Raw genomic sequence first — 18,518 nt, forward strand, 5'->3', positions numbered from 1 at the left:
CCATAAACTTTGTTTTCAGGGCTTTCAAAACAAAAGTCTTCATCTACTCCTGGCCACAGGTCTTTTTCTGAACCAGGGCCGGAGCCAGAGTCACCAAGCGCGCCCCGGGGGCTCCCGGACCAGGGTGAGAGCGGCGAAGGCCAGGGATCAGAAGCCCGCACTTAGGCTGGGTCTGGTGACCTTGGGCGGGCCGGCTGCGGCTGGCGCGCGGGGGCTGCAGAAGAGGGCGCGGGTGGGGCCGGCGGGAGAAGGCGGAGCCTGCCCGAGCCGAGGCTATAAAGACGGACTGGGCGGCCCCCGCAGCGGTGGCGGCGCTGGAAGAGGAACGTCGGGCTCCGCTAGGTAAGGCGGGGGGGCCGGGCGGTGAGCCAAGCCTCACTCCCAGCCCGGCGCGGGGGTCTTCGGCCGGCGCGGAGGCCCCCGGGCGGCTGGGCCCGAGCTCTCGGGGACCCGTGACTGGGGTGTTCGGAGGGTCGGAGCATGCCGTGCCCACCTTGCGCCGGCCTCCGCGCCTCGGCCGGCGAGCCTCCGAGCCCTTCTCCCGGCCGGCGGCCCGCAGCGTCCCCGCGCCGGAGACCCCTGGCGTGCTCTAAGCTCCCGGCTTCCTTTCTGTACCACGAACGAGAAGCGGGGAGCGGGTACGCCTTCCGAACCACCCCACATTCCGCGGGTCGTGCTCTCTGTCCCACCCCTCCCCCGCCCGGGAGTATTTTTTTCGAACCTGACCACTTGCCCTCACCACTAGCCCTTTTATCTTAGGGAAAGATACCGCACCTTGAAAGGAGGTGAATGCTGCCCCTAAGAAGTCATGGACAATCATTTTTTCCCCTGGGGGTCTAAATTTTGAGTTTTAAAAAGAGGAGTGGGGCCGTTACTTAGACGTTTTAAGTCCAAGTTTGGTTTTCTCGGGCCGGCTTGGGCCGCACCCTTCGTAGAGTCTGATGGCTGACTCTTAAAGGAAGCGTTAGTGTTTTTTTCCATGGATCCTGGAAGCAACGTTCCATTCTCCTCTGACGCACAAGGCTTTTCCATCTTAGCCCAGAACCACGGGGAGGAGAACTGGGGTTTGTGACTCACCCTAGCAGTAGTTGTGTGACTTCTGAAACTCGGGTCTCCTATGTGCCGGGTCCTTGCCTGTGAAATAGTGCTTTGGCCTGGTTGCCACCTTGTGAAGGCGCTGGAGGCTTCCTCTGGTTTTCCTTTGACCAGTCTTTCCTTCCTTTCTGTAAATACGCCATGTCCACTTTGACAAGCTGATTGGTTGTGATTTTGTGGCCAGCTGATTCTTTTTAAAATCCTCTTCTTACTTGGTGGCGACTTTCCTCAAGACATCAGGGGGCCCCAGCTGAGACCTGACTGCCCACCGCTCTCAACTACAATAATTCTATTTCATTCTAAATAAATCGGCCCATATATTTTACAGACCTAGAGACATAGCCCACACTATATCAAGAAAGCTTGTGATAATGGGCATTTCTTGAAAAGGAGAGAGAGACCTCAAATACTTGTGAGATAATCCAAACATTTATTTGTGTACAATTCTGATGATTGCAGATCAGGGAAACAGTCTTTCCTACTACTTTGCTTTGCCTTATGTAGCTTCCACTGTCGGTGATGATGGCTCAGCATAATCTGAATTGTGATTTGCTTGCAGAGACGTGACATAGTGGCCAAGGGCCTGGGTTTGAGTTTTGGTTTTGCTTCTTACTTCCTGGGTAATCCTGAGCAAGCCATTTAACCTCATTTTCTTATTGGTAAAATGACAGGCGTTACTTCTTAGGGTGTTATAAGGAGTAAGTGAGATAATTCATGGAAAGGGCCCCATGTGACACCTGCTAAGTGGAGATCAAATGCGGCTGTTAATATTTCAGGTACTCATGTTCCCCATTGGGGGCATCTTGTTTTCAGTTTTCCAGGGAAGGCACACGCAGCTCAGAATATTAGTTGAGGGAGACGCCCAATTGTGGGCCAGATGTGTGAAACTGGCTTTTGTATTTTCAAACAGAAAACTGTGCCAAACTTTGCTGTAAGGAAAACATCTTGTTATGCTGAGTGGCTTGTAAGATAAAAGCCCATATGAAATGGATGTTAGGGGTGAGGAGAGCGAGTGTCTGATGAAACGCATCTTTGATAGTTGCAGATTACAAGCGCTTGAAAAGAAATGCATTAAAAATTCTGGGCCAGCTCTGGAAGAACCTTATCTAGCCAACCACAAACAACCATGCCCAGAGGCACTTGAGGTTTTCCAAAGGGGAGGACATGTTTTTACCATGCCCCATATCTTCGTTACACAGTTGGCTCTGCAGGTACAATCTCAAAGGGCGGGGCCGTGAGGAGGCTATCTGTGACAAGAGGCCCTGTTTAGAGAACTAGGGAGCTCCTGGAACAAATTGCAGGGAAGGCCCTTCCCTGTAGGGGGAAGAGGCACATTTGTGTGGTTTAGAGGGTTTTGAGGTGATTGCCAATGGCAGCGAAAAGTGGCTCAAAGCGGCTGGGAGGGGCTGTTCATTATGATGATGGCTTTCTGTTTGTCTCTCCTTGCTGATGTAATTACTTCTCTGAACTGAGTGATCTTTGTGTAGGCATCTCAGCTTGTCTGGTTGCAGCAGGCACTGTACGTGTCCAAGGAGCTAAGAAGGCAAGGCCCTGGGCCCCGGACACTACTAGCCTCCGGATAACGTTAAGCTACTTGTGAGTTCCCAGCCCCTGGTGAAAAGAAGCAAGGTCCACCCAATGTGGCTGTGCAACTAACCTGCTGCCTTGGAAGGGGTAACTTCATCCACCAGGGCCTCCATTAATTTCCTGTAAAATAAGAACATTGGATTTAATTTTTGAGGATACTTCTAGCCTTTAAGTTTATCAGCCTCTAAGGCTCCAGGCTCCCAGAAACAGTAACCATGGTTTGGGGCATCTGTGAATCTCCTGGCGACATTGCAGATGTGAAAAATCTCTTCTTGGTGGCCTCAGTTTAACCAATTTATTTCAGAGGCTGAATTCACAAGAACTCTCCCAATCATAGAGTAACTGTAGTTAAGAGCTCAGACTTGGGAATGCTGCTCTGCTATGTACCAGTTCTGAGGTTGGTGTATTCATTTTCTATTACTGCTGAAACAAATCACCATAGACCTCGTGGCTTAACACAGATTTATTAATCTCCAGTTCCACACATCAGAATCAGGGTGTTGGCAGGGCTGCATTCCTTTCTGGAAGCTCTTTGGGAGAATCGGTTTCCTTGCTTATTCAGGCTGTTGGCACAATAACGTCCCTGTGATTGGAGGACTGAGGTCCTACTTCTTGGCTGAGTGTCAGTTGAGGACCATTCTTGGCTTCTAGAGGCCACCTGTATGCCTTAGCTGTGGCCCCCTTGCTCTGTCTTGAGAATCCACATTAGTGGGCGAAGTCCATCTCACTCTTCGAATCTTTGGTTCTCAGTGTGGTCCCCAGTTAGAAATGCTAATTCTTGGATCCCACCCAAGACCTACAAAATCAGAACCTCTAGGAGCAGGGTCCAGAAATCTGGGTTCAACAGCCCTCCAGGTGATTCTGATGTCTAATAAAGCTAGAGAACCAGTACAGTTTCCCGATTTTATCTTCTTCCTAGTCCTTAGCATTAGTTGGTGTCCACCTCTGCTAGATTGTAAGGTTCTTGAGAGGAAGGCGTTGCCTGGTTCAGCAGTCCCTGTAGCCCAGTGCCTAACATGGCACCTGCTCACAGTGGGCTCAGAGATGGTCTGAGAGATGACCGGGGGGGTAGGTGTCAAGACTGAACTTACTTTGCAGAGTAAGTATACCTTCCAGTGAATTCCTTAAGTTTAAGTTAGGTCATTAAATAATTGGAGTTTTAAATGTTTTATGTTCACATTCATTTGGATTGTATAGATAGATATTTGGGGGGACTGGGTGGGGTTTTTGTTTGGACTGCAACACCTCTTTGTTTTTCTGTTTAAAATAATGGAATATAGGTGCACACTATCCATAAATTTGCTACCCAAAACTTTCAGGAACTTAATTAGGGATACCTGTATTCGTAAATCACCTTGTGACTTTTAGTTTCCCTTGCGTCTCAGGTGGAGGGGATGAGTTTTATGGTAGATGAGATTGGGTTGGGTTTTCTTTAGTACTTCAGAGATCTTTTGTTTTAAACCCTTGCTGCTTTCTGCAAGCAAATTTCTGCACCATCTCTGATCTGTGTTTGAAAATTTCCAAGTGGTAGGGAGTTTTTCACATTTCATCAAGGGAATTGATTTCCAGATGCACTGGCACGTTGCACAGTGCCTGGCACATGGCAGGGAGGGAGGAGTGGGTGGGGGGTTGGAAGCCGTTGCTCGTTAGGGAGTCCAGAATGCCCTCCTAATTGATCCTAGTGCTGTTTCTGGAAATAACACAGAATAACCTCTCCCTCCCTTCCTTGGTGGCTGTTAACATTTTTGAAGATGGTAACTATCTCTGACTATACCTTTCCAAATAGAACAGCCCTGGTTTCTCCCAACCATTTCTCCTGACTTCTGCAACTGTTTATTTTGCTGTCCTGATAAACTGGAAGAAATTTAGAAATCTGGCACCCAGAAGTAAAAATATTATTTCCAGGTCAGGCCTGAGCCCAGGACAGAGTAACCTGGATTGTGTATGTATTTGCCTATTTTCCCTTCCCTGCTGTGTCACATTTTAGCCCATACTGAGCTGTAAAACCCTAAAGTCTTATTTCTGTATTTCATCATTCTATAAAACCATTATTATTCCTTCACAAATTAGAAACTGAAGTAAAGGAGTTGACTGCTTTAAGGTTATATACATGGTCAGCAAAGTGGGAGTAGAATATAGGTCTCTCTTTCAGGACTATCAGAACATCACTCAAGCCTCATTTTTTACAAATACAAAGTGTGACTACAATAACTGTTTTCAGACAGACATAAGAGAATATATGTACATGAAACATTTTTTACCTCGATGTAGCCAATTTTGAAAGGTGATGTATGTTTTTAATACTTAATCAGGTTAAGTAGTAGGAAAATAAAAAGTTAAACTGCAAATGAAATGACACGGAAGTACATTAAAATATTCTATCATACTAAGAGCTCTTTCTATAAAAATGTTTACTGTTAAGAAAATATATTTAAGCATAAATAAGCTGCCCGTAATTCTATCATTCTGTTAATCAGATGTTCCAGAATGTTTGGATAAGTTGATAAGGTGTTCTAAGCATTTTTTGTATATGTGTGTATAAATATATATATATTTTTTTTTTAAGAAAAAGTAATAAAATAGCTATTTTTAAACTGACTTTTTATACTTTGTTGGTTTTCTTTAATTGAAGTATAGTTGGTTTACAATGTTGTGTTAGTTTCATGTGGACAGCAAAGTGATTCAGTTATACATATATATTCTTTTTCAGATTCTTTTTTTATAGGTTATTACAAGATACTGAATATAGTTCCCTGTGCTATGCAGTAGGGCCTTGTTTTATATATAGTAGTGTGTAATGTTAATCCAAAACTCCTAATTCATCCCTACCCCTTTCCCCTTTGGTAACCATAGTTTGTTTTCTATGTTTGTGAGTCTATTTCCAGTTTGTAAATAAGTTCATTTCTATCATTTTTTTAAGATTCCACATATAAGTGATATCATATGATATTTGTCTTTCTTTTTCTGGCTTACTTTACTTAGTATGACAAGCTCCAGGTCCATCCATGTTGCAAAAAATGGCATTATTTCATTCTTTTTTATGGCTGAATAATATTCCACTGCACACACACACACATACACCCCCCCCCCACATCTTCTTTATCCACTTGTCTGTCGATGGAAATTCAATTTGCGTCTGTGTCTTGGCTATTGTAAATAGTGTTGCTATGCACAATGGGGTGGGTGTCAGCCTTCCATGTCTGTTACTCTCATGGCTGTGTAGTTCCCAACCATGGAATTGTACCATAATTTATTCATCTTCTTGTTGGACATATATGTTGCCAAATTTTTATTATTTTAAACAATGCTTATATATCTTTGACTGTTACTTATTTCTCTGATGAAAAGTCTATTTGGAGCACTCCTGAAGAAATCCCTTTAGAGTAGTAGGCTGGTTCTTTCTGATACACATCGTCACGGGACAGTTCTCTGCCTGACACCCTGTTTATTGTAAAGGTGTCATTCATGCCAAGGACCATTCCAAGGGAGGTCTCCTGGAGCTTGCAGCTCCTGCCAGCCCCACCCCTTTCCAGTGCCTAATCCCCGCCAGGACCCCACTCCCTTCTCTGATGGGGATGCCCAACCAGCACTCCCCGCCTCCCTGCCTGGGAAACTCAGATGGATACCTTCCTCTCCTTGTTCGATTGCAGCACTTCTGCCTAGTCCCAGGGCCTATCTAAACTGAGTGTGTAAATCATCCTTTCTACCCAGACACTGCTGCATGTGAGGAAGCATGGAGGGAACTGGAGTGGGCCTGGATCATGAGCTGGGAGGGGACGGCTGTGATTCTTTCACTTCACTCAGCTGGCTCCAGGCAGAGGGCAGTGCGGGGCATCACGTGCCAGCAGGAAGGATTGGTGGGGGAGGGTCTTCCTGATCTGTTAGGGTACAGAGATCTCAGTGCCTCCATCTCTCAAGACCCCTGGAGAGTCCAGAACTCCAACTGGAGGTGTAGATGTGCCTGTCTGACTTAGGGCAGGAGGTCTGGGTGTGGTCAGAGAGGGAGGTCCAAGGCGAGGCTGGAAGTGGTAGCTAGAACCACCACTTCTGACCTGCCTTGTCAAGTAAGTGGTTGTTTTATCTCACCTAGTTCTCCTGATGTGGGGAAGCACCCATGGAACTGCCCGCTTGTTACAGATGAAGAAAATGAGGCTCGGTTGCTGTAGCAGAGCCAGGCCTCATGTCTAGGTCTCCACCAGCCCGGAGTCTGAGCTTCTGACCACTAGCCTCGGGCAGCCTCAGATCCTTACCTCGCAGGGATGCCATGGGTACCTAACCCCGGGCAGGTCAGCCTCGGGCATGGCATTAGTAGGCTGTGGTAGGTTTTGAGAAGTCAGGGGGAAGTGGGGGTTTTTCAGCTTGTAAAGAGAGGCTAGATCCAGGTAGATTTTCTTCCAGCCTCCCCACACTTGAGAAAGTGACCTCTCTCTCTCCCGGGCATGGCTTACTCAATGGCATTTCCTCTGGGCAGTGCCAGGCCCTGCCCTTTTCACTTCCTAGTTCTCCCCTGGCCCCTCTCAGCCAATTTCTGAGCATCACATGACCTTCCACAAAGCTATGAGAGATGCCATTCCTAACCCAGAAGAGGGCAGGGGCTCACCCACCAAGAGCCCCATCTGTCTACCAGACAGAGATCCTGCCTGTGGGTTTCAGGAGAATAGGATGTGGAGCCACTCTGATTTGGAGCAGCTGCTGCCCCCTCCCCCCCCACCCCCATTGGAAGATGGGCTCAGGGAAGTCAGGGTGGGGTCAAGAGACTCTTTAGATCTGCTACTCATGGTTTGGACTTAGGAAAGTTAAAAACCTCCCTGTGTCACAGAAAACAAACTTATGGTTACCGGTGGGGAGGGGAAGGGGGTGGAAAAGGATAAATTGAGAGTTCAAGATTTGCAGATACTAACTACTATATACAGCAGGTAAACAACAAGTTCATACTGTTAGAGCACAGTGAACTATATTCAATATCTTATAGTGACCTATAATGAAAAAGAATATGAAAAATGAATAATATATATATATATATATGATTGAACTATTATGCTGTACACCAGAAATTGACCCAACATTGTAAACTGACTATACTTCAAAAAATAAATTAAAAAAAATTAAAAAACCTCCGTGTGTCTTGACCTCCTCAGGTAAAACGTGGGTTCAGGGCATTTCAGCTCTCCCCTCCTCTCTCCTGATGCTCACTGCCACACGTCTAGGTATTAATGTAATGGGGACTAGTTACCAGAGTTACCTGGAGCCTTTCTTAACTTTCCCAGAGTGAACAAGGAGGTGTCCCCATCATACTTGCGAAAGTGAGGAGCCGGAGCTTCTGTGCACACTAATAAGCCTTTGCCTCCTGCTTTGCCGCTGAATGCATGTAGGTGCCCTCCAGAGTCACCCCTTCTGTCTGATGCACTTGGTGGTGTGGCCTGGAGAAGTGGCCCTTGCTGGGCTCAGGCTCAGCTCAGCCAGCAGCTGCGGGGTGGGGCCTGCAGAGCTGGAGTTGCAGGTGCTGCATTAAATACTTCCTCATATTCTCATTTGTGTCAGTGACCCTTATGGGAAAGATAGTGCTGTCCCCACTGCATGGTCATGAAATCGGAAGGTTGGAGGGACTGAATTTATTCAAGGGCACACGGTTACTGTAGGTGAGAGCTGGTGGGCCCGGTGCACTTTGAATCCCTGCAGCCGCCCCTCCCACCAGGCTCGACAGCGTTTCTTCAATAAGCTGAGGTCTTGGGGCCAGGGAAGGACCACGCACTGCCCCACCAGGGAGCACCCTTGGTTCGTGTCACCTGGCCTCGTAGGTTCTGGCTTTCCTTGTCTGCTAGCTCCTTCCCATGTTTTCCTGAAGCCCCCAGGCCTTCCAACTCTTGGTTTCTGAGATACCCAGCAATTGTCTGTTTATTCGTGACAGCACTTTGTGTTCCTTCCCTCCAGATGCTGTAGATGGTCACAATGGGAAGCAAAGGAGGGTTTGTCCTGCTCTGGCTCCTGCTCTTCCTGGCTGTCTTCTGCCATTTAGGTGAGTAGCCCGGAGGGGCATGGCTCCGGATCATCTAGACCCCCATGGCACTGAACTTCCTTTTTCTTAGGCCTCAGGAAGACCAAGCTGTTGTCACTGACCCTAGGCCGGGCTTTGGCTCTTTAGCCTTCCGGTGTTACAGGTCCTTCCTGCCTTATAGCCTTGTCCTCAGTGGAGCAACATCCTGAGTTACAGTTCTCCCTAGATTATAGAGCTGCTTTTGTGGGGGAGGGAGTACACTTGGCAGCTTAAATTTCATCCCTCTCCCTGCCAACTGCAGGGGCTACCGACGGATGCATCATTCGAGTGCTAAGTTCAGCCCTCCCGCCGTGGGCTTCTCCTGTGTGATGCCACTGCTGCGGGGGGTGACCATACTTACAGCAGCAGCAGCTACTGCCCAGGGCATTCACGTGCCAGTCACTGCTCTAAGCATTTTACGTGTGTTTGCTTATTTAATCCTCGTGTCAACCTTATGGAGCAGGGACTATTTTTATTGCCATTTTACAAATGACAAGACTGAAACCCAAAGACATTAAAGACTTCTGAAACATCACACTGAAGTGGTACAGCCTGAAATTGAACCCAAGTAAGCGTAGCACCAGAGTATACCCTCTTAATTCCTTCACTGGGCCACTCCTCCCTGGTTCCCGAGGGTAGTCGTTACCTCTGCAGCAGGAGGAGCAACTGTGTTACCTGCTTTGCTTCATGATAAAGTTCAAATGTCATCTTCTGCCTGTGTCATGTTGGTACTAACTTTTTTTTGAGGGGCAGGGATGGGAGGCAGAAAAGAAAGTAGCTCTGCAGTGAGCAGTAACAGAGGGTCTCTGTGTGTGGGAGCATGTCTTACAGCTTACAGCTTTGGTGGCTTCCATATAGTGAATGCTTACTGTGTGCTGGGGACTGCGCCGGGCCCTGTCGCATTTCATCTTTCCAGCATCCCGTGAGGGCTCAGTGCTGTTATGCCCATTTTACAGTTGAGGAAACTGAAGCAAAGAAGACACATTGGAATAAGTTTTCCCTTTCTGAGAAAAGAGGGGAGTCAGAACTGTCCTCCCTCCCTGCCTGTACTGATTCTAGCCCTGGTGGTTTGTGATGTGGTTCACATTGCTGTCTCCATTCTTCCACCCAGTGGATGTCCTGTAACTAGAATGGCCTGGTCATACCCACTTTCCGACATTTATCTACGGAGCAGGCTTGGGTTGGGGCCATCAGCTGTCCTGTGACAGGTCTCGGGGCACTCAGGTCCTTCCTCAGGGAGTTGGGGTATGAAGCAGATCCCCATACTGTCAGTTCTGAAGCCCATGCTTGGTTTCCCATGATGGTCTTCTAATCATCCTGAGTGGGAAGAGGCAGGAACCAGCAGCACTGGTGGGGCAGACCAGGTCAGGGGCAAGCAGGAGGTCAGCAGTGATGGTTTGATATTCTAGCTCCTCACATTTGGTCTTGGTTTAACCATGTCATTCTTCTGTGAGGTTTTACATATTTCATCTTTGAGAATGTCTTTTCACACAGATAGGCACCACCAAATACTGATTATTAGTCCATGAGAATGTGATGTTATAGGGCGTATTTGTTGCTTGGAGGGTGTTTATAGAATTCTGTTAGTTTATCTTTTTGATAGATTCCTTTTTTTTTAGGAGAGAGGAGGTAATTAGTTTTACTTACTTATTTATTTGTTTAATGGAGGTACTGGGGATTGAACCCAGGGCCTTGTGCACGCTAGGCATGCACTCCACCGCTGAGCTATGCCCTCCCCGCCTTGATAGATTCCTTTTAATATGTCATTACATTGCAGATTAATCACTTCCAGTTAAAGGCAGGAGAAAGCTTTTCAATTGCAGTTACATGCATTTTGAAATACAGAAGTTCCCTTTGCACTTGCCTCAGGGTCCAAATAAATGCTGCTGGAACTGTAATTTGAGCTTGGAAAAATGTATCTACTTGAGATTTGTGCGGGAATGGAAGTCCACTGTGAGCTGCCGACCTCTGACCCACACTAATGGAGACAATGGGCTTGCCCCTGCTGCCAGGAGGGCGAGTCCATGCTGACCTGCCAGGTCCTGACGGGCTTTCTTCCTGACCCTAGGTCACAGCCTGCAGTGCTACAGCTGTGTCGACCCACCTCATGAGTGCACCACGATTGTCAATTGTACTCATAATCAGGATGCTTGTATCATCGTTAAAGCCGGTAAGAGCCTCCCCCTTCCCTCTCTTTCTAAGTGTAATGGGGTGGAGAGCGCCTGGGGGGAAAAATCCGTGCCACGCTCATTCTCCTTAGACTTGTGTTCAACAAGTAATAGCTACCATTTAACAGCACCAGTTGTGTGCTGCACTAAGGCCTTTCCATGCTTCCCACCTCCCACTCGGGGTCATATTTTATTCCCATTTGGTAAATGAGGAAACTGAGGCTCAGATTAAGCAACAGACTAAGGTCAAGGAACCAGCTCAGGATTTGAACGTTGAAATCCATCTGATTCCAGTGCTTCTTAAGAAATGGCTACACTAGCTGCCTCCCAAACTTTTGAGGGCCTACCGTGTGCCAGAGCCTGAGCCAGGGGCTTGGGATACAAAGATGAAGAGAGGCGACAAGGAAAACTGAAAGAGGCCTGTGTGGCTGTCACAGATGCCTTTGTTTATTTGTACCCCTGTCTCATTGCATGCGGAATTTAGCACACATACAGTTCTGAGGGGACTCGAGCTGAGCTCAGGACAAGGAGGAGGTAAGAGGACTAAGAGGGGGAGGGTGTTCCCAAGAGAGGCAGCAGCAGGTGCCAGGGCTCAGTGGCCTCAGAGAGAACAGTACTCATGGGCATGGGTGGGGAGCTGCCATCATTGACAAGTCCCATCAAATCCGCATTTTCCAAATTAGTTAGACTGTGGAATCGCCACTTCCGTAAATCCTATTAAAATAGAGTTTAGGAAGTGGTGGACAGAGGCCAGAAACCAGCAAACACATTTTCCCCCGCTCTTTCTGGGTGTGGTTCTGGATTGAATTGATGTGTGGAGGTGATACTGGTGAGGAGTGGCTATTTCAGGGTCTCCTCAGTGTACAGGGTAAAGCCCCGGACTTCCATCTCTAAGAGATGAAAATCAAAGCACCGTTCAAGGGTATTCACTCTTACACCCTCTACGCAAATTCTTCCCAGTGTCAACCTCAAGGAATGCTGAACATAGCAGGTAAACTCATAAAAGAGTTTTATGAGACACACAAGTTCAGAAAAACCTGGTAGAGAGGAGGAGATTAATTTCTCCAGAAAGGAAAAAAATCCGTCAATAAGTAAGGACAAATGAGAATTACCCTGTCTAAATAACAAGAGTATCTGGTGATTTTGATAGAAATTTCTGGAATCCAGCTCAGATTCCAAGGTCTACATGCAAGGTCCTTGATTCTGTAGGGGGACAGCCCTCTGCCTCACCTGGAGGACTGTGTTAACTCATTGTTAAGGTAGTAAGCATGGTAAGGCCCTCAGAACAGTCATTCACTCCACAAATACTTGAACACCAGTTACGTACGAGCACAGAGACCCACTTCTTAATTTGATGATCTGTGTCTCTTGGACCCCCACTACAAAAAGTATTTCCAAACAAGAGAATAAAGGCAGTATTACATGTGGAATAAGTATTAGGATAGCAATTAGGAGCTTTGAGCTCTGATCTCTGTCCTGCTACCAGTAAGTTCTTTGTTTTTTATTTGCGAAATGTATGTGTTGGATGGTAGAGGTGGGGAGGAGAAGGAAAGGCAGAAGTCGACTAGAGCCAGAATCTTTTTCCCAGCTTTCAAATCCCATTGTTTCCTATTTGAATGGTTAAACTTTTGTTTTAATTTTTCCCCAACTTTTTTCAAGTATGGTTGACAAAAGCTGTATATATTTGAGGTATACAACATGATGACTTTATATATATATATTGTGAAATGATTACCACAATCTAATTGACACATCCAGCACCTCACATTGTCACCTTTTTGTGTGAGATGAGAACACTTAAGATCTACTCTCTTAGCAAATTTCAAATAATCAACACAATATTATTAACTGTAGTCACCAGTCTGTACATTAGATCCCCAGAACTTACTCGTCTTATAAGGAATGGTTATGCTTTTTAAAATGGTTGATGTAAACAATTTGGCAGGCCTTTTAGAATGGCCAGAATCTGAAACACTGACAGTACCAAATGCTGGCAAGGAAATGGAGCAACGTGAACTCTCATTCGTTGCTGGTGTGAATGTAAATTGGTACAGACAGTTTGGCAGTTTCTTAAAAAACTAAACATACTCTCATCATACAATTCAACAATTGCATTCCTTGATATTTACCCAAATGAGTTGAAAACTTATGTCCACACAGAAACCTGCACATGGATGTTTATAGCAGCTTTATTCATAATTGCCAAAACTTGGAAGCAACCAATATGTCCTTCAGTAGGTGAGTAGGTAAATAAATGTTGGTACATCCAGAGAAGAGACTAAAAAGAAACAAGGTGTCAACCCACGAAAAGACATGAAGGAAACTTAAATGCATATTACTAAGTGAAGGCAGCCAATCTGGAAAGGCTATCTACAGTTATCATTCCAACTATATGATATTTTGGAAAGGGCAAAACTAAGGAGATAATGAAGAGGTCAGTGGTTGCCAGGAGCTGGTGGGGAGGAGGGAGGGATGACTGGTGGAGCACAGGACTTTCGGGCACTGGGACTAGTACTTCGTAGGAAATGGTAATGATGGATACATGTTGTACATTTGTTAAACCCCATAGAATATACAACAGCCAGAGTGAAACCAAATGTAAATTACGGGCTTTGGGTGACAATGATGAGTCTATGTAGGTTCATCAGTTGTAATAAATGTACCACTCTGCTGGGAGATGTTAATGCAGTGCAGGAGGTTGTTTGAGGAGGTGGGGGGCAAGGGGCTAGATGGGAACTCTGTACTTTCTGCTCAGTTTTGCTGTGAATCTAAAACTCCTCTAAAGTATAAAATCAATTTTCTAAAGGATAATGTGAATCTTAAGTATTTTTCTTCTTCTTATGAATGTAAGCCCCAAAACTTCAGCTAGACATCAGTCCTTGAAATACAAATATTCAGACCTTACAGTAAGGCAGAGATTAACAAACATCTAAACTCCCTTCCAACTCTCATTGACATCACCCTGGGAGAGGCAAGGCACACTGTCATAAACATGAGTCAAAGGCCAGGCATATGTCAGAGAAATCATTTCACTAATCCAGCCACGCTTTTCTCCCAGTCCAAATGAGACTACTTATCTCCCAGAGTCAGTAGGGCAGGTAGAGGAGAAATGTGTAGATAGTGCTGTGCAGATTAAGTCTAGATGAGAGACAGGTGTTGGGTGTTAATTCAGCCACCACTTAAACAGTGTCCTGGCATCCTGGCTGGGTCCTTGACGTGTAAACCATGTGCTTAGAGTCTGGCAGAGCCTCTGGTAGCAGTGCCAAGCAGTCATTGCTGTAATGGCCTTTCAAATAAGAGACACACTTAGGGATGCCTAAGACAACTGGGGACTGTTGCTTGGTAAAGGTAGACTCAAGGCAGATCTTCAGAGAGATTGGGGAAGATGTGCACAGCAGAGAGAACTTCTAACATTCCAGTGGCTCTGATGTAGTCCCCTTTTATTCTGGTGATTCTGATAGTGGCTTTGGTAAGAAGCTCACCATTGTTAGGTGGTTATGCAAATAAGATAATTTAAGTAAAGTGCTTGGCTCACTGCAGGACATGTAGTAAATGATTATTGGTAGCAATTATTAATAAATTACTGTCTGCTCTCCCCAAGCTGTTAGTCTTATCTAATTAACATTCTGGTAGCTTTAATGCTTCCCCAGTTCCAGTGCCTGATCGCTGTTCCATAAAGCAGTGACTTGTCCTATTCAACAGCATCTTTTAGTACAGTGTTAGACGCGTCCACTTAAATACTTACGACTTAAGTAAGCAGAGCCACTGGAACACTCGCTCTGGCCTCTGCCACTTGACCTAACTTCATTAAAGTCCAGTCCAAACACTCATCCCCTCTGAGAACAGTTATACCTGCAGTTATAAACTATGAAGTTTTATTCCAAACTAATGTATAAAATCAGGTAAATTAGCTACAAGCCTTAAATAAGGAAATAGGCATCTGTATTTTTTTTCTTTCCAACACAGAAGAAAAGAAAATGATTCCAGGGCAAGGACCAACCTTCTGTGTCTGTGTGTGCCCAGCACCTAGCACACAGTCTTGGCCCGTAGACAGTTATTTTGGGGAGGAAAATCTACCATACCCCCTCTCTCTCACCCTAGTACCTTTTTTTTTTTTAACTTATTTTTTCTAAATATTAAAAAACCACCATAAGATACTTGGCATATATACTTTTGGCCTTTGTGTGCAAACATTGGGATCGTAATGGCATGGTTTTTTTTTTTGGAAAACTTCCCTATGTTACTGAACAGTCTAATTTTTAAGTGAAATTTTAAAATATTTTAAAAATAAATTCATCCAGTGACTTTATTTTAAATCTCAATCCGCACAGAAACATATGAATTAAAGATAGTCTTCTGTGAAGGTAACACTGATAAATTATCTGGGAATGCTTCCAGAGAACATTAATGTATTTACCCCCACACGTACACTCAATACAAATGGATCACATTCTGCATACCGTTCTACATCTCTCCTTTTCTCTATGGAGATATAATTCACGTATCTCAGTTCCAAAGTATGTTTTAAAGTGTACAGTTCACTGGCTTTTAGTATATTCACCAGGCTATGCCACTATCACCACTAATTCCAGAACATTTTTATCATCCCAAAAGGAAACCCCACACCTGTTAGCAGTCACTCACCATTCCTCTGTCCCAGCTACTAATCTACTTTGTCTCCATGGATTTACCTATTCTGGACATTTAATATAAATTGTAGTCCTTTGTGACTGGCTTCTTTCACTGAGCATAAGGTTTTATTAAGGTTCAGCCATGTTATTGGATGTATGAGTACCTCATTCCTTTTTATGGTCAAATAATAGTCCATTGAATGGACATACCACATTTTGTTTATCCATTCGCCAGTTAATGGACACTTGGTTGTTTCCATTTTTTAGCTGTTTTGAATAATGCTGCTGTGACTATTTGTACAAACTTCTGTGTGAGCATCGTTTTCAGTTCTCTTGGGCAATATATTTACCTAGGAGTAGAATTGCTAGGTCATATGGTAACTATTTTTAACCATTTGAGGAAATGCCAGACTTTTCCAAGATATGTGCACCATTTTACTTTCCCATAAGCAATGTATGAGGGTTCCAATTTCTTTACTTCCTTGCCCACACTTGTCATTTTTCAATTTCTTGATTATAGCCATCATAGTAGGTGTGAATTGATCCTCATTGTGGTTTTGATTTATGTTTTCGTAATGACTAGTGATACTGAGCATCTTTTCACATGCTTATTGGCCATTTGTATATCTTTGGAGAATATCTACATCCTTTGCCCATTTTTTAATTGGGTTGTCTTTTTATTGTTAAGCTGCAAGTGTCTTATACATTCTGTATAATACACTCATTGGATATATTGTTTGCAAATGTTTTCTCCCTTTTTGTGGGTTTTGTGTTTTTAATTTTTTAAATAGTGTCCTTTGAAGCACAAACATCTTTAATTTTGATGAAGTCCAATTTGTCTATTTTTCTGCATTAAAAAAAAACTCAGACTCTTCTAATGTCTACCCACGTGGCCTACGGCATTCCTTATCTGCATGGAACTTCATTGTGTGCTGCCATAATTTCTTCAGACACTTTTTAATTGACAGACTTTTTTAGTTTCTTGCTGTTACAGATACTAGCTCAGTGACCATTCTTGTGCATGTATCTTATTTTCAAGTAGCGTCATAGAGTAAATTCTAGAAGTGGGATTGCTGAATCAAAGGGGGCATGTGTTTGAAAATCATGGTAAATCTCCAAACCATTAGTATGATTGCCTGTTGCCTCCCATCCTATACCAGCTCTGATGAGACTTTGGTTTTATGGAAAAGTTCCATTCAGAGCTGTATCATCATGAACTTAACCTCTATAACCTAACTGGGATGCATATTCTTACCCAGTTGTCTCTACTTCCACAGGATAAATTCGAAGAGGTAGAGCTGAGGGTTCAAAGACAGGTACAGGGCTTTACCTACATGGTTGCTTACCCTCATGTGTGTGTCTGTGTGTGTGTTTCCTCCACAGTGCCATCGAAGTCTTACTACCAGTGTTGGAAGATTGCCGATTGCAAATTTGAAGTCATTGCGAAAAGCTTAGGGGAGAAGGAGCTAAAGTACAGCTGCTGCCAGAAGGACCTGTGTAACAGCAGTCACGTGATGAACACGGCAGGGAAAGCAGTTCTGCTGGTGTCCCTGCTGCTGCTGGTAGCAGTCCGGCACTTCTGTCTCTAAATCTGTATCAGGAGAGCTTCTCCTAAACTTCCTGTTTCTGTATATTCCTTATTTCCTGTGCTGCTGCATCCCAAAGGCTTTATATTTTCCAACTGGATCCTGTTGGGAAAGACTAAAACTAGCTTGAGCAACTTGGATAAGACAGAGGAACTCTGAGACTCTGAAGCCCAGTCCCATTGGCAGAGAAGACCTGTTTGAGGGGATAAGTTTGAGTGACGGGGATCTGAATGAGGTTGCATGCCTCCTCCTCTAATCTTTGCAGGACCAGCTTTGCAGTGACAGCTTGAGTAGATTCTCTGCAGTCCTCAGTTATTTCCCTCTGGTTCCTTGGATATAGTTAGTGTGACCGGTAGTTTTGGGGGTGAGTGGGGCAGGCAGGGTGCTCCTTTCCATCAGTCTCTCTCATGAGGAATACTTTCATTCTCTCCCTTTATGGCCCCTGTCTTGCCTGGTAGGCATGATGATGTTCCAGATGTGGGCTGTCAGTTAGGGACAGTGAGATTCTTAATGCACAGTGATGGGGATGACTGCTGTTTTCTCAACTGGGAAGTGTCTGGCTGGGAAGGAGTAAGCTTTCCAGACAGTGCAGCATGAACACAAGGTTTGTCTTTAGAAAGATATCAGTGGCTAAAATCTGAGTTTTCCTCTATCCCTAAATTTTGTGTTGGCTTTGCTGTCTTTCACTAGAAAAACTCAACAGCATAAATCAGTGTTGTGTTAAAACTGTCCCTCTCACCACCCCTTCCACCTTTTTTATTGGAATGGTAGGATACCTTGGCATTCTATGCTACATGGGACTTGCAGTTATTAAGTGTGCTTCTTTTAAATGTTACTGGTAGGAAGACTCTCATATGTATATATATCAATGTATGAATGCAACAAGAAGAGCCTTTGGAGTTGCGATTTGAGACCTCCAGATGTCATCATGAACAGTAACAGATTTGCAGGGATGTGTTTTACCGGCCAACATCCAGCCTGTTGAATCCTGGTTGAGTTGGCACAGATAATGTAAAATACATTTGTAAGGGCTATTAACATAATCACAAATGTTGAGGTTTTCAGAAGCTCTACCAGTTTCCTGCAAATTGATACATCTTTTCAGGAGGGCAAAGCTTTGCCTTTTCTTTTGGGTGCTAGTGAATAATTTTCAAGATCCAGTAGACTTAATGACATTTGTATGCTTACAATCTCGGCTATATTAGCAGCATAGCTTGACTTTTGCAGATGAAGGTGGAATTTTCTTGATTAATTTTTTTGGTAAAATTCCATGATTATGTAATCTGTTAGACAAACTGGAATGAATCCTGCCTTTCTGAAAATAAAATCTAATCAACTGCATGAGTTTGGTGACTGACCCAAAAGGGTAACAATATATGCAGCGTGCCCAATGGTAGCAACTGAAAGGAGAGAGCTT

General features: G+C 44.7%; 1 protein-coding gene across 1 annotated transcript; it reads left to right on the forward strand.

Moving 5' to 3' along the window:
• Positions 1-233: 233 nt before the first annotated feature.
• CD59 (CD59 molecule (CD59 blood group)) lies at positions 234-18,442 on the forward strand. Its single transcript, XM_031459820.2, has 4 exons — positions 234-342; positions 8,614-8,698; positions 10,785-10,886; positions 16,899-18,442. Exons 2-4 carry the CDS (start codon positions 8,623-8,625, stop codon positions 17,102-17,104), a joined length of 384 nt encoding a protein of 127 aa, XP_031315680.1. The 5' UTR covers positions 234-342; positions 8,614-8,622; the 3' UTR covers positions 17,105-18,442.
• Positions 18,443-18,518: the final 76 nt, after the last annotated feature.

Source organism: Camelus dromedarius, chromosome 12, assembly GCF_036321535.1.
Source record: "Camelus dromedarius isolate mCamDro1 chromosome 12, mCamDro1.pat, whole genome shotgun sequence".
NCBI lineage: Eukaryota > Metazoa > Chordata > Mammalia > Artiodactyla > Camelidae > Camelus > Camelus dromedarius.

Coding starts and splice junctions, on each gene's coding strand:
- CD59 (XM_031459820.2), top strand. CDS start 8,623: ATGGTCACAATGGGAAGCAAAGGAGGGTTTGTCCTGCTCTGGCTCCTG. Junction 8,699..10,784: donor GGCTGTCTTCTGCCATTTAG/GTGAGTAGCCCG, acceptor TCCTGACCCTAG/GTCACAGCCTGCAGTGCTAC. Junction 10,887..16,898: donor TTGTATCATCGTTAAAGCCG/GTAAGAGCCTCC, acceptor TTTCCTCCACAG/TGCCATCGAAGTCTTACTAC.